We start from the raw sequence: 16,950 nt of genomic DNA, 5'->3' as shown, positions 1-16,950 counted from the left end.
ATGAAAGCTAACATACCATTCGCTTTCTTCACTGCCTGCTGCACCTGCATGCCTACTTTCAATGACTGGTGTACCATGACACCCAGGTCTCGCTGCATCTCCCCTTTTCCTAGTCGGCCACCATTTAGATAATAGTCTGCTTTCCTGTTTTTGCCACCAAAATGGATAACCTCACATTTATCCACATTATACTGCACCTGCCAAACATTTGCCCACTCACCCAGCCTATCCAAGTCACCTTGCAGTCTCCTAGCATCCTCCTCACAGCTAACACTGCCCCCCAGCTTAGTGTCATCCGCAAACTTGGAGATATTGCTTTCAATTCCCTCATCCAGATCATTAATATATATTGTAAATAGCTGGGGTCCCATCACTGAGCCTTGCGGTACCCCACTAGTCACTGCCTGCCATTGTGAAAAGGACCCGTTTACCTCAACTCTTTGCTTCCTGTTTGCCAGCCAGTTCTCTATCCACATCAATACTGAACCCCCAATGCCATGTGCTTTAAGTTTGTATACTAATCTCTTATGTGGGACCCTATCGAAAGCCTTCTGGAAGTCCAGATACACCACATCCACTGGTTCTCCCCTATCCACGCTCCTAGTTACATCCTCGAAAAATTCTATAAGATTCGTTAGACATGATTTACCTTTTGTAAATCCATGCTGACTTTGTCCAATGATTTCACCACTTTCCAAATGTGCTGCAATCCCATCTTTAATAACTGACTCTAGCAGTTTCCCCACTACCGATGTTAGACCAACTGGTCTGTAATTCCCCGTTTTCTCTCTCCCTCCCTTCTTAAAAAGTGGGGTTACGTTTGCTACCCGCCAATCCTCAGGAACTACTCCAGAATCTAAAGAGTTTTGAAAGATTATTACTAATGCATCCACTATTTCTGGAGTTACTTCCTTAAGTACTCTGGGATGCAGCCTATCTGGCCCTGGGGATTTATCGGCCTTTAATCCATTCAATTTACCCAACACCACTTCCCGGCTAACCTGGATTTCACTCAATTCCTCCAACTCCTTTGACCCGCGGTCCCCTGCTATTTCCGGCAGATTATTTATGTCTTCCTTAGTGAAGACGGAACCGAAGTAGTTATTCAATTGGTCTGCCATATCCTTGTTCCCCATAATCAACTCACTTGTTTCTGACTGCAAGGGACCTACATTTGTTTTAACTAATCTCTTTCTTTTCACATATCTATAAAAACTTTTGCAGTCAGTTTTTATGTTCCCTGCCAGTTTTCTTTCATAATCCATTTTTCCTTTCCTAATTAAGCCCTTTGTCCTCCTCTGCTGGTCTCTGAATTTCTCCCAGTCCTCCGGTATGCTGCCTTTTCTGGCTAATTTGTACGCATCATCCTTCGCTTTGACACTATCCCTGATTTCCCTTGTTATCCACGGATGTACTACCTTCCCTGATTTATTCTTTTGCCAAACTGGGATGAACAATTTTTGTAGTTCATCCATGCAGTCTTTAAATGTCTTCCATTGCATATCCACCGTCAACCCTTTTAGAATTAATTGCCAGTCAATCTTGGCCAATTCACGTCTCATACCCTCAAAGTTACCTTTCTTTAAGTTCAGAACCATTGTTTCTGAATTAACAATGTCACTCTCCATCCTAATGAAGAACTCAACCATATTATGGTCACTCTTGCCCAAGGGGGCACGTACAACAAGACTGCTAACTAACCCTTCCTCATTACTCAATACCCAGTCTAAAATAGCCTGCTCTCTCGTTGGTTCCTCTACATGTTGATTTAGAAAACTATCCCGCATACATTCCAAGAAATCCTCTTCCTCAGCACCCCTGCCAATTTGATTCACCCAATTTATATGTAGATTGAAGTCACCCGTTATAACTGTTTTGCCTTTGTCGCACGCATTTCTAATTTCCTGTTTGATACCATCTCCAACTTCACTACTACTGTTAGGTGGCCTGTACACAACACCCACCAGCGTTTTCTGCCCCTTAGTGTTTCGCAGCTCTACCCATACCGATTCCACATCCTCCAAACTAATGTCCTTCCTTTCCATTGCGTTAATCTCCTCTCTAATCAGCAACGCTACCCCGCCTCCTTTTCCTTTCTCTCTATCCCTCCTGAATATTGAATATCCCTGGATGTTCAGCTCACAGCCTTGGTCACCCTGGAGCCATGTCTCCGTGATCCCAACTATATCATAGTCATTAATAGCTATCTGCACATTCAACTCATCCACCTTATTACGAATGCTCCTTGCATTGAGACACAAAGCCTTCAGGCTTGTTTTTACAACACTCTTACCCCTTATACAATGATGTTGAAAAGTGTCCCTTTTTGATTTTTGCCTTGGATTTGTCTGCCTGCCACTTTTACTTTTCACCTTGCTACCTATTGCTTCTACCCTCATTTTACACCCCTCTGTCTCTATGCTCACACATTTAAGAAGCCCTTTCCCTTTAACTCCATCCTCCACTATCCCATTCGACATCCCACCCCCCTTATTCAGTTTAAAACCACCCGTGTAGCAGTGGCAAACCTGCCTGCCAGAATGCTGGTCCCACACCTGTTAAGATGCAATCCGTCCCTTTTGTGCAGTTCCCCCTTACCCCAAAACAGATCCCAGTGATCTAAGAATCTAAATCCCTGCCCCGTGCACCAGTTCCTCAGCCACACGTTCAGGTCCCGTATCTCCCTGTTCCTGCTCTCGCCAGCACGAGGAACTGGGAGCAAACCGGAGATAACAACCATGGAGGTCCTGCTTTTCAGCATTTTTCCGAGCTCTCTAAAGTCATGCTGCAGAATATTCATCCCCTTCTTTCCGACATCGTTTGTGCCGACATGCACTACCACTTCCGGATGTTCACCTTCGCCCTTGAGGATTTTCTGCACTCTGTCCATGACATCCTGGATCCTGGCACCAGGAAGGCAGCACACCATCCTCGCATCCCATCTGTTGCCGCAGAAACCCCTGTCCGTACCTCTCACAATGGAGTCTCCCACTACAATGGCGTTGCCTGCCTTAGGCCTTTTTGGTTTTGGCTCAACAGCCCTATTCGCATCGCAAGCCAGTCCGCCGCTCAGTGTAAACACGTCTTCTGTCCCAACAGCTTCTAAGCGGGTGAACCTGTTCACAAGAGGTACACCACCCGGGGACATTTGCATTCCATGCTTCCCTCCCCTTCTCACTGTCTCCCACCTTCTCTCTTCCAGTACCTTAGGTGTAACAATCGTACTGTAGGAATATCTCTTGCTAATCTCCAGCTGCTGTTGCTCCCAAATCTACAGCAGTTCTGAGTAAAGTCTGCCTGTCCTTGTCCTCTACTTTTCAACTGTTTTCACCCCTCTGACTCGCTTCTCTCCTCCCACTTGGGCTAGAGCCAATCAGTCATATCTCTTGCTAATCTCCTGCTGCTGTTGCTCCCAAATCTACAGCAGTTCTGGTTCCATGCTATATCTTTCAATCGATCAACACGGAAACCAGTCCTCTGCCTCATTGATGTACAAACTCCACACAGCACTGGGGATGGGGATTGACCTAGGTCACGACAGCTGAGAGGCAGGAGGTCTACCCGCCATGCCACCGTTCAATCTAGCTGGAATTGAAACAAGACTTTCCCAGAGTAGACCGGGACGAAAATTGCAAGCAAAGAATAAAAACCTTGTTTTATCACTTGCTGAGTTTCCCTGCTATCTTTGAGATTGTATTCAGCTGCCCATTCCCTTTTCAGTTTAGGTTTAGAGTAGATTGAGGGATACAGCATGGAAACAAGTCCTTTAGCCCATCGAGTCCTCGCTGACCAACTATCACCCGTACTCTAGTTCTATGTCCCACACACTGGGAGGCCAATTAATCTACAAACCCACACGTCTTTGGAACGTGTCAAAGTATTACAAGTAGTATGATTACAACAACTCATCCACTCCGCTAACAGAGGGTTCAAATCCTACCACATGCACAATATATCTTGAGATATGTGATCTCATATAAAAAATATTTAGCTGGTGGATGTTGGAAAGGCTTGGATAGAGCAGAGGATTTTCTAGTCATGGGAGAGTCTAGGGCCAGAGGACACAGCTTCAGAATAAAAGGACGTGCCTTTAGAAAAGGAGATGAGGAGAAATTTCTTTAGCCATAGCGTAGAATTCATTGCCACAGACGATGGTGGAGGCCAAGTCATTAGGTATTTTAAAGTGCAGAGTGATGAGTTCTTGATTAGCAAGGGTGTCAAAGGTTACAGGGAGAAGGCTGGAGAATGGGGTGGATGAGGAAAAATAGATTGGCCATGATTGAATGGATCAACAGGCTTGATGGGCCGAATGGTCTAATTTCCCAAATTTCGTGCTTCAGCACAATTCACAATGATTGGTTAATTTCCTCTTTTTGCAACACACATCATCATGAGTGTTTTATTGCCAAATGAAGGAATGAAATTCATACTTGCAGCAGCACGTCAGAGATGTAAATATGTTACTCTGTAAAACCTGTAAATAAACAAACAAAAAGTTCAGTATATATAGATTAAAAAAACAAGACAAATGAATAAACAGTAATAGTGCAGTGACACAAATAGTTTTCGCTGAGGTGTGAAAAGTGAGGTGTCTGTGCGGCATTAATAAATTATAGTCAGTTCACTAACAAGTCAATTGATAAATTCATGCAATTCTAGTTACACCATTTAATTGTTTCATGTATTTTTATTTAGATCATGTTGTATGTGAAGAAGAATTCAAATATGCCATGCTGGCGTTAAACTGCATCTGTCCAGCTACATCAACACTGATCACTCTGCTTGTACACACTTCCAGGAGCCAGTAAGTGCTTGATATATTATCATATATATATATTATCTTTGCATGATATATTAGCTTTCTTTCCTGAAATTCTGTGATTTTGACCAGACCCCTGAGTATACTGTATCAGTCCATCTAAACTACATCAGGATAGATGCAAAAAGCTGGAGTTGGGCAGCATCTTTAGAGAAAAAGCAATAGGTGCCGTTTTGGGTCGAAACCTTCTGCATGGGTCAGGGGAGAGTGGATACATCAGTATATGGATATGGGTGACACAGTAGTGCAGCGGTAGAGTTGCTACCTTACAACGCCAGAGACCTAGGTTCCAACCTGACCATGGGTGCTGTCTGTACGGAGTTTGTACGTTCTCCCTGTGACCATATGGGTTTTCTCCGGGAGCTCCGGTTTCCTCCCACATTCCAAAGATGTACAGGTTTGTAGGTTATAGTTGTGTAGGTCACCACAGATGAGCACCAGGCCATAATCTCACAGACAATTTCAGATTTCATCACTTCTGGCTGTCTGCCTTCCACAGCCTCCAACCTTATCTTTTCCCAGCCCCACACAACCCAGTTTTACCTGCTCCCCAAAATCCATAAACACAACTGCCCTGGCAGACCCATTGTTTCTGCCTACTCCTGTCCCACTGAAATGATTTTCACGTACCTTGACTCCATCCTATCCCCCCTGGACCAATCTCTCCCGACCTATGTCCAAGATACCTCACATGCCCTTCGTCGCTTTAATGAATTCCGCTTTCCGAGCCCCCACTCCCTCATCTTTACTATGGATGTTCAGTCACTCTACACCTCTATCCCCCACCTGGAAGGCCTTAAAGCCCTCCGTTTCTTCCGCAACCGCAGAACCATCCAATTTCCCTCTACTGACATTCTACTCCACCTAGCGGAGCTGGTCCTCACCCTCAACAACTTCTCCTTTGACTCCTCCCACTTCCTCCAGGTACAAGACGTAGCTAAGGGCATCTGCATGGGCCCCAGCTATGCCTGACTCTTTGTAGGGTATATTGAACAATCCCTGTTCCAGGCGTACACTGGAACTATCCCCGAACTCTATCTCTGTTACATTGATGACTGCATCGGTGCTACCTCCTGCACCCATGCAGAACTCATGGACCTCATCAACTTCACCACCAATTTTCATCCTGCACACAAATTACCTGGACCATCTCAGACATCTCCCTACCCTTTCTTGATCTCGCAGTCTCCATCACAGGAAATAAACTATCGACTGATGTCTATTACAAAAACCCACTGACTCCCACAACTATCTTGACTACACTTCTTTCCACCCTGCTTCCTGCAAAGATTCTATCCCCTACCCCTAATTCCTCCGTATACGCCACATCTGCGCCCAAGATGAGGTGTTCCATGCTAGAACATCCGAGATGTCCTCATTCTTTAGGGAACGGGATTTCCCCTCTCCCATCAGAGATGAGGCCCTCACTTGTGTCTCCTCGGTACCCCTCTGCCCTTGCACTCCTCCCCCTAGTGGCAACAGAGACAGAGTCCCCCTGGTCCTTACCTTTCACCCCTTCAACCGTTGCATGCAACACACCGCAACTCCCCAGTTAACTCATCCCTTCTCACCCAAACCACCCCCTCCCCAGATACCTTCCCCTGCAACCACAGAAGATGCAACACATGTCCCTATTTCTCCTCCCTTGACTCTGTCCAGGGACTCCAATGGTCCTTTCAGGATAGGCAGAGGTTCACTTGCACCTCCACCTGATCCGTTGTTCAAGATGTGGACTCTTATGCATCAGAGAGACCAAACGCAGACTGGGCGATCGTTTTACTGAACACCTTCGTTCAGCCCGCCTGAACCCACCTGATCTCCCGGTTGCTGGACACTTTGATTCTCCTTCCCATTCCCACATTGACCTTTCTGTCCTGGGTCTCCTCCATTGTCAGAGTGAGGCTAAACACAAATTGGATGAACAGCATCTCATATTTTGCTAGGGCACCTTACAGCCCAGTGGTATGAATATTGGTTTCTCTAACTGCAAGTAACCCCGGCATTCACTCTCTCTCTATCCCCTCCCCACCCAAGTCGCACCAGCTTCTCGTTTCCACTCAACAAACAGCTAACAATGGCCTGTTTCCTTTATCATCATCACATATTTGCATATCTTTCATTCATTGTTCTTTATCTCTCCCCATCATCATCCATATCTGTCGTTTCCCTTTCCTGTGATTTTCAGTCTAATGAAGGGTCTCATCCTGAAATGTCACCCATTCCTTCTCTCCAGAGATACTGCCTGTCCCACTGAGTTACTCCAGCTTTTTGTGTCTATCTTTGGTTTGTAGGTTAATTGGCTTCAGTAAAATTGTCAGTTGTCCCCAGTGTGTCGGATAGTGATACTGTACAGGGTAATCGCTGGTCGGCGTGGACTCGGTGGGCTGAACGGCCTATTTCCACGCTGTACCTCTAAAATCAAAAGTCTAAAGATATGAGGGCAAAATTTAGGCTGACATTGATGTGAGCTGCTGCAGAAAATGTTGCAAATGTAATTAGACAATGAAAATAATTTGTACTTGAAAGTTCAGGTGGATTTTTCAATCCCCAGCATTATTCAAACAACGAGGCTTAACTCTTGGTGATCTTGTTAATTTTCATGACAGTGAAAATGAAGTCATTTCTGTTTAATTGAGACTTTTAGTTGGAACAGGCTCTTTTATGATTGTATATGAAATAAAAGGCTCTGCATTATTAATACACTTCACAGTGTGGAATGCAACAGTGAGTTATCGAGTGAGAAGTAACAGACGTAGACTGATTGCACATCATTTCATCATTTTTAGATCAGCGCCATGGGAGGCATTTAGACAACTCGCAGGAACGAAGCAAGCCATAAACAGGTGAAATACGTGCTTGTGTGCAATGATGTATCTATCAACTGTGTACCTGTTGTCTATGGAACTACCAGGATTAATTCTCCACATAAATTAGGGTACTGTCTGACCTACCTCTACCCCATTGCGGACATTGGACTTTGTCTGTGGAAATGATGCGCTACAATGCTGTTATGCACTCTGTATCTTCTGCTTTGCTCTATCTACGGCACATGAATTTGACTTGACTGTGTTGATGTATCGTATTATCTAACCTGTTTGGATAGCATGCAAACAAAGCTTTTCACTGTACCTCTGTACATGTGACAAAAATAAACCTAAACCGCAAATAGTGACCAATTTTTTTACAAGGCGGCACAGTGGCACAACTGGTAGAGGTGCTGCCTCACAGTGCTGGAGATCCGGGTTCAATCCTGACTTCGGGTGCTATCTGTGCAGAGTTTGCACCTTCTCACTGTGACCGCGTGGGTTACCTCCGGGTATTCCTATTTCCTCGCGCTTCCCAAAGACGTGCGTGTTTGTAGGTTAATTGACTTCTGTAAATTGTCCCTAGTGTATATAGAGTGGTTGAGATAGTGTGATGATATAGAACTAGTGTAAATGCATGATCGATGATCGAGACGGACTCAGGGGCCGAATGGCCTGTTTCCATTTAGTCTCTACACTAAACTAAACTATATTGACTATGATATTTACTTGCAGATAATTTTTGTTGTGGGTTTATTTTTTCAGGGATGGTCACCAAACACACGAGCAGTGGCAAACGATGTACGGCAAATGTTCAGGCAATGAAGTCTATCACATTAAAATGGAAGACAGCACCTTCTTTGCTGAATATGAGGGCAAGAGCTTCACCTACACTTCATTTCATGCACATAAAAAGTAAGCATGTTTGATCCTGACTTTGCCTTGTCCTGTGTAAGAAGGAACTGCAGATGCTGGTTTAAACCGAAGATAGACACAAAAGGCTGGAGTCACTCAGTGGGACAGGCAGCATCTCTGGAGAGAAGGAATGGATGACATTCCGGGTCTGAAGAAGGGTCTCGACCCGAAACGTCATCCATTCCTTCTCTCCAAAGATGATGCCTGTCCCGCTGAGTTACTCCAGCTTTTTGTGTCCATGCTTTGTCCTGCATCATTACGGCAGATGTTTTATCTTCTCATAGAGTCATAGTCATGGAGTGATACAGTGTGGAAACAGGTCCATTGTCCCAATCTGCCTACACCAGCCAACATGTCCCAGCTACACTAGTCCCACCTGCCCATGTTTGGCCTATATCCTTCCAAACCTGTCCTTTCCATGTACCTGACTAACTGTTTCTTGAACGTTGAGACAGTCCCTGCCTCAACTACCTCCTCCGGCAGCTCGTTACATACACCCACCACCCTTTGTGTGAAAAAGTTACCCTTCAGGTTCCTATTTAATCTCTTCCCATTCACCTTAATATCCTCTTGTCCCCGATTCATCTACTCTAAGCAAGAGACTCTGTGCATCTCTATATTTTTAACTTTTCTGCAGGTGACCCTTCAAATGTTGAATTGTAAAAATTGTAAATGGCAATGAGTAAAATAATACTACAATAACATTTAAATGTTTAGTTTAGTTTGCTATTATCACATGTACCGAGTTACGGTGAAAAGGTTTTGTTTGCATGCTATCCAGTCAAGGAAAAGACTAGATGATTACAATCAAGCTATCCACAATGTCCAGATAAAAGGTACAATATTTAGTACAAGGTAAAGTCTGATAAAGTCCAATTAAAGATAATTCAAATGTCTCCAATGCGACACTCCCATTGGTGAAAGGATGGTTCACTTGCCTGATAACAGCTGGGAAGAAACTGTCCTTGAATCTGGAGGTTTAAGAAGGAACTGCAGATGCTGGAAAATAGACACAAGGTAGATGTTCTACCTTCGATTTTGAAGGGTTTTGACCCGAAATGTTGCCTATTTCCTTCGCTCCATAGATGCTGCCTCCCAGCTAAGTTTCTCCAGCATTTTTGTCTACCTTGAATCTGCAGGATTGAGTTTTCACACTTTGCCTAAACCAGTTTTAACAGCGTGTGGCTCTGAATCATTCAAATGTGAATTATGAAGTTATACTGATTATTCAATTACTTTCACAGATTGCTAAAGTGTTGAGAAATTTCTGTCAGCGAAATTAGCGAAGTCTGAGCGAAGAATTTACAACTTAAATGTTTATATATTCAGAATGTTTTTGCTATTTCTTAAACAATGCTATTGCAAAAGCATATTGAAACCATTACACACTGTGGAATAATGATTTATGGGAATGCAGATGTGTTCCGAGAACAGGCATTTACTGGAAGGTTTAAATGGCCTCCCGTGTCAGGAGGAACTGTATGGGATTAGTATGTTTAATTTGGAGATACAGCATGAAAACAGGACCTTTAGTCCACTGAGTCCACCCCGACCAGTGATCACCCATACACTAGTTCAATCATACACACTAGGGATAATTTGCAGAAGCCAATTAACCTACAAAGCTGCACGTCTGGTTTGTAGGTTAATTGGAAACTGTAGCACATGCAGTCACAGGAAGAATGTACAAGCACTGTACAGACAGCACCCATAGAAAGGATCGAACGCGGGTCCCTGGCGCTGTAAGGCAGCAACTCTACCGCTGTACCACTGTGCCGCCCAGTGGCTGTGAGGTGAAAGTTCTGCCATGGCCTTAATGAATGGAGCAGAGAAGTTCAAAAGTCTGCTCTGGCTTCTATCTGTTGCAAAAACCCAGCAGACCACTGGAGCGCCGGAGGCTGCATGGTCTTATAGAGGTGAAGAAGGTCATGAAGGGGGATAGATAGGGTGAGACTTTTACCAGAGTAGGGGAATCAAGTACCAGAGGACATAGATTAATGGTGAGAAGGCAAAGATTTAATAGGAACCTGAGGAACACGTTTTTCATTCAGAGTGAGGTGGGTGTATGGAACGAGTTGCCAGAGGAGGCAGGTACTATAACTGGGGTGACGCAGTGGTAGAGTTGCTGCTTTACAGCACTTGTAGCACCAGAGACCCTTGTTCGATCCCAACTACGGGTGCTGTCTGTGCAGAGTTTGTACGTTCTCCCCGTGACTGCGCGGGTTTTCGCCGAGATATTTGGTTTCACACTCCAAAGACGTACAGGTTTGCAGGTTAGTTGGCATGGTATAAATGTAGATTGTCCCTAGTGTGTGCAGGATAGTGCTAATGTGCGGGGATCGCTGGTCAGTGCGGACTCGGTGGGCCGAAGGGCCTCAAAACTAAATTAAACCAAAATAAACTAAACAGCATTTAAGATACAGGATAGGTTTAGAGGGTTATGGACCAAACGTGGGCAGGTGGGCCAAGTGTAGATGGGACATCTTGGTTGTGTGGCTGAGTTGGGCCGAAGGGCCTCTTTCTATGCTGTATGACTCTATGACTCTAGATCAGGCAGCATCTCTGAAAAGAAAAAAATGAGTAAAGGGCCTGTCCCACTTTCACAATCTAATTCACGATCTTTTTTACTCGTGGACATTTTTCATCATGCTAGAAAAAACGCCCTGACCTACTTGATGCCACGAGTACCTACGACTAGCATCAGGGCCTGCTACGATTTACCTATGACCTCCTATGACCTCGTGACGACCATGCCGCGAGTATGAGTTAAGGGCAAACTCGGCAGATGTCGTAAATTAGGTTGTGAAAGTGGGACAGGCCCTTTAACGTTTCAGGTCGAAGACTGAGTGTTCCCAGTATTAGCTGCTTTTGTTAAACTTTACATTAGTATTTATCAGATGTTAAAAAAGTAAAATCAACGTCTATCAATCCTATGAAGTATTCAGTCTGAAGTCGCCTGGTGTCGCCTGTCTACAGTCTAGTCCTATAGTACCTCTAGTACTAGTACCTCTAGTCTACAGATGCTGCCTGACCCGCTGAGTTCACTGGTTTATTTATTGTTTTGCGTCCAGAATCACAGTGAAAAGCTTGTTCTGCTGCTATCCAATCCACTTATACTGTCCATGCGTACAATAGATCCATTTCTGAAACAGCATGCAGAGAGCCGCTTGTTCTGGAGCCATCTTGCAGGTTCCTCCAGCACGCTGTGTTTTACTGAAATGTTCAGAAGATTGAGGGGGGATCTGATAGAAACTTACAAAATGCTTAAGGGATTGGGCAGGCTAGATGCAGGAAGATTGTTCCAGATGTTGGGGAAGTTCAGAACAAGGGGTCACAGTTTAAGGATAAGGGGGAAATATTTTAGGACCGAGATGAGAAAAACTTTTTTCACACAGAGAGTGGTGAATCTCTGGAATTCTCTGCCACAGAAGGTAGTTGAAGCCAGTTCATTGGCTATATTTAAGAATGAGTTAGATGTGGCCCTTGTGGCTAAAGGGATCAGGGGGTATGGAGAGAAGGCAGGTACAGGATACTGAGTTGGATGATCAGCCATGGTCATATTGAATGGCGGTGCAGGCTCGAAGGGCCGAATGGTCTACTCCTGCACCTATTTTCTATGTTTCTATGTTCAACCTCCCTTTTTTCTGATCTTCTACAGGTACGGAGCGTGTCTCATAGCTGTGAAGAGAGAAGAAAATAAAAATATTCTACTTAATCCCGGTCCTCAGTTTCTCATGAGTTCCACTGATATCTGTTTTTATATTAACATTACCAAGGAAGAAAACTCTGCTTTTATAAAGCAAAATGAACAAAGCATAAATAGTATTTCAAATACGATGTATCACGGAGCTTCCAGACTACCTGTTCACAGCATCATCGCCAGTATGGGTACGTACATCAACCTGCTACATTCTCTGCTCATTTAGCATAGCACGGTGGCGCAGCGGTAGAGTTGCTGCCTTACAGCGCCAGAGTCCCGGGTTCGATCCTGACTATGGGTGCTGTTTGTACGGAGTTAGTATGTTCTGCCCGTGAACTGCGTGGGTTTTCTCCGTGATCTTCGGTTTCCTCCAACACTCCAAAGACGTGCAGGTATGTAGGTTAATTGGCTTGCTGTAAATGTAAAATTGTCCCTAGTGTGTGCAGAGTAGCATTAATGTGTGGGGATCACTGGTCGGTGTAGACTTTGTGGGCCGAAGGATCTGTTTCCGTGCTGTATCTCTAATCTAAACTAATCTAAATCTGACCTCACAAGGTGCAAAGCAAGAGTTAGGCAAGTATCAAGAAAGTTTAGTCCATACACTTGTGAGTCTGAGAGCGGCACAGTGGTAGACCACTACCTCACAGTGCCAGAGACCCGCGTTCGACCCTGACTACAGGTGCTTCTGCATGGAGTTTGTACGTTTTCCCTGTGACCACTTGGGCTTTCTCCAGGTGCTCCGGTTACCTCCACACTACAGGTTCGTAGGTTAATTGGCTTCAGTAAAAATTGTAAACTGTCTCTAGTGTGTAGAATTGTGCTAGTGTATGGGGATTGTTGGTCGGAGTGGATTTACCGAACCAAAGGGCCTGTTTCTGTGCTGTATCTCTAAAGCAAAATAAAGTTTACAGTATAGGTTAATCGACCCTCTGTCAATTGCCCCTAGTGTGTAGGAAGTGGATGAGAAAGTGCGATAACATAGAACTAGTGTGTACAGGCGATTGATGGTCAGCGTGGGCTCAGTGGGCAAAAGGCCTGTGTCCGTGCTGTACCTCTGAACTGAAACAGTAACATTTTGCCTTCCAATTCAATCACAAGAAAATCACTTTTACATGAAATGTTTAAGTTTAATTTAGTTCAGCTTATTAATGCCAAGTGTACTCATGCAATGAAAAGCTTTTTGTTGCCTGCTATCCAGTCAGTGGAAAGACTATACATGATTACAATCGAGCCACCCACAGTGTACAGATACAGGATCAAGGGAATAACGTTTAATGCAAGGTAAAGTCTGATTAAAGTTAGTCCAAGGGTCTTCAGTGAGGTAGATGTTAGCTCAGGACCACTCTCTGGTTGTTGATAGGACAATCAATCCGAAGCCTCCTTTTTTTCCCCTGGAGTAAGACAGTTGGTCGGGCAGCATCTGTGAAGAACATGGATTGGTGACTTTTCGGGTCAGGACCCTTCTTCAGAGTGATTGTGGTGGTGGAGGAAGTGAGGAGAAGGGGGAGAAAGTTGGAAGAGGTAGGGGCGGCAAAAGTCTGGCAAGTGATAGGTGGATACAGATGATGGAGGGGTTTTGATTGGTGGATGGTTGGACAAAGGCCAGAGATGAAAAGATGGAAAGTGTGAGACAAGAAGAGAATTGTGGAAGTGTGAAATCTCAAACTTTCAAGTGCAAACTGTTTTGCAAAACTTTAAAAAACGATCAGATTTCAACTTCAAATCTAATTGGGAGAAGGCAGGAGAATGGGATTGAGAGGGAAAGATAGATCAGCCATGAGTAAAATGGCAGTCTATTTGATGGGCTGAATGGCCTAATTCGGTTCGAACAAGTTATTATGAACTTATAATATATTTTATCTTTACTCGTTCCTGTTTGTTTTTTCCTTTGTCTTGCTTCACCCATTGTCCATTCTTTCTGCCTCCACATCTTTTTCTCTTTAATTTGACACTGAACATCCAATGCTATGTTACCCTCACACCCTTCTCCTTTTTATTACACTATATTTTTTCTCTTATCAGTGTGGTATAATCTTGTCTGTTTAGTTTTGTTTAATTTAGAGATAAAATGCGGAAACAGGCCCTTCAGCCCACCAAGTCTGCGGCAACCAGTGATCACCCCGTACACTAGCACTATCCTACACACACACACACACACACACACACACACACACACACACACACACACACACACACACACACACACACACACACACACACACACACACACACACACACACACACACACACACACACACACACACACACACACGAGAGACAATTTACAATTTACAGAAGCCCACAATTAGCCCACAAACCTGCACGTCTTTAGAATGTGGGAGGAAGCCGGAGCAACTGGGGAAAACCCACGCAGGTCACGGCGAGAATGTACAAACTCCGTACAGACAGCACCCGTGGTCAGGATTGAAACCGAGTCTCTAGCTCTCTGAGGCAGCAACTCTATCGCTGCACCACTGTGCCTCCCTGTTCCTCGTACTGCTGAAGTCCCAGATGGCCTGTGGCCTTTGCTCTTCATGCTTCAAATCACTGGTGTAAAACACCCAGCAAACACACGGCAGCAAACACACGGACTTTAAAACCTACGATTTACAACTGTTGCCAAACGGAGCATGTCATGAGATCTTCTGTTTCAATAAAATGTGACCCACAATGAATAGTTCATCAAGCAGCAAATGCAAGTTGCCATGAATCAATTTTAAAGTCGTTGGAAAATCATTTTTTGGATGCCACAGTGTACACATCATTAACCAAAAAAAGGCAAACATTGCTGGGATAACTCAGCGGGTCAGGCAGAATCCCTGGAGAACATGGATGGGTGACATTTCCGCTTAGGACCCTTCTTCACACTGATGCATCAGTCTGAAGAAAGGTCCTGACCTGAAATGTCACCCATCCAAGTTCTTCAGAGATGCAGCCTGACTCGCTGAGTTACTCTAGCTTCTTTTGTAAACCAGCATCTGCTATTCCTTGTTCCTACATTATTTGAAGGCTGTTGTAAAATCTATGTTCATATACCACATTGTACATTACCACAAAAGAAGACACAAAGTGCTGGAGAAACTCAGTGGGTCAGGCAGTATCTCTGGAGATAAGGAATATGCGATGTTTCGGGTCAAAGCCCTTCTTCAGAAGGGTATCTTTGGTGTAAACCAGCAACTTGCAATTCCTTCCTACGCTTCTCCATAGATGCTGCCTCACCCGCCGAGTTACTCCAGCATTTTGTGTCTACCTTCGATTTTATCCAGCATCAGCAGTTCTTTCTCACACATTTTGTCCACTCCACTGCGAAATGTCCTCAAGGTATGTCTACTTTGATTCATTTGCAGGTTGTTTTAATAATTTTAATTACTTTTAGGCACAGTAGCCATAGACGTCCAGGATACAAGGTGTCGACCTCCGACTGGCCCTACTTTGACCCTCCCGCCTGCTGGCGATAAAGAATGCAGGAGGTCCAGCATCGCCCCGGTTTTGGAAGTAGCGGATGTCACCTCCATCCAAGCTAGTGAGCTTCTAAGCGATCAGTCGGAAGATGAAACCAACCCTTCTGATGAAGAATCATCCTCAGCCATGGAGTTAGGTTTCGCTAGTTCAATACTCCACTGTGCGGCAAACATTATATTTTGGAACTTTCTAATTAGAGCTGTTTAAAAATGTGATTAAAGATGTGTTTACAAGAAATGCAAACCGATTACATGCTTTCATTTAACATTTTAAAGAGGATAAGATATATTAATGAGAGATACAATCTTATTATTTTTAATGTGTTGGTTTGAAGCAGTCTCCCTGAAGGTGACAGCATTAATCTCTCCCTGTTAGTTATAACTAGCAGATTCATTGCTTCACTTTAATCAGCTTTTTTTATTTGAACCCGTGTAGAAAGTGTCTGAGAATATGTGAGATCTGAATACTCTGGTGCATCACCTGTTGATGAATTAAACAAATTATATCTCAAATAACTGGCTGTCCATGAAAATAGGACTGTATAATATTCTTCGCACTGCCTTTTGTAAGATCAGAGCATAATTGATTGATTGAGAGATAGATATGGAAACCGGCCCTTCGGCCCAACGATTCCATGCTGATCATCGATCACCCGTTCACACTAGTTCGACGTTATCCCACTTTCCCATCCAATCACCTACACAATAGGAGCAATTTACAGAGGCCGATTAACCTATCAGCCCGGCACTGCTCTGGGATGTGGGAGGAAACCAGAGCACCAGGAGGGAAGACACATAGGGGGAACGTGCAAACTCCACACAGACAGCACCTGAGGTCAGGATCGAACCCGGGTCTCTGGCGCTGTGAGGCAGCGGCTCTACCAGCTGCGCCCAAATAACAAATACGTTTATAATTAATGAGAAAAACAAGTACAAAATGCAAGTGTTGCATCCTAATTAATGGTGTGCTCAGTGTTGGGTTTGTTCAGTTTGTTGATTGTAAACTCCAGCAGGCATTATGTTCATTTGTCTTTGGTTTCAAGCTATAGAACTTTGTCACAAATTGATTCAAAGTTGGAGCGGTTGAGTTGTTGTCCTGCCGGGGACCTTTTAGTCAGGGAGACCTCTCCTCCGCTCCTTACCGCTGGCTCACTGTGTCTTCAGTAACCTGCTGCGCTATGTGCTTTGATGCAGGAAGATTAGGAGGTATTAGCTACAAGGAGACATTGGACGGACACAGAACATAGAACA

General features: G+C 44.3%; 1 protein-coding gene across 1 annotated transcript in view; it reads left to right on the top strand.

The window, feature by feature from the left end:
* The window catches only part of kcnt2 (potassium channel, subfamily T, member 2), a 311,774-nt gene that overhangs the window by 95,902 nt on the left and 198,922 nt on the right, over nt 1-16,950 (top strand). The window contains 4 exon segments of the mRNA XM_055641239.1: nt 4,696-4,804; nt 8,389-8,538; nt 12,197-12,426; nt 15,615-15,831. Coding sequence (XP_055497214.1) covers nt 4,696-4,804; nt 8,389-8,538; nt 12,197-12,426; nt 15,615-15,831 — 706 coding nt within the window.

This window comes from Leucoraja erinacea, chromosome 10, assembly GCF_028641065.1.
Source record: "Leucoraja erinacea ecotype New England chromosome 10, Leri_hhj_1, whole genome shotgun sequence".
In the NCBI taxonomy this organism is placed as follows: Eukaryota; Metazoa; Chordata; class Chondrichthyes; order Rajiformes; family Rajidae; genus Leucoraja; species Leucoraja erinaceus.
The sequence above is the reverse complement of the archived record's forward strand: the minus strand, read 5'-3'. Positions and strand labels throughout refer to the sequence as shown.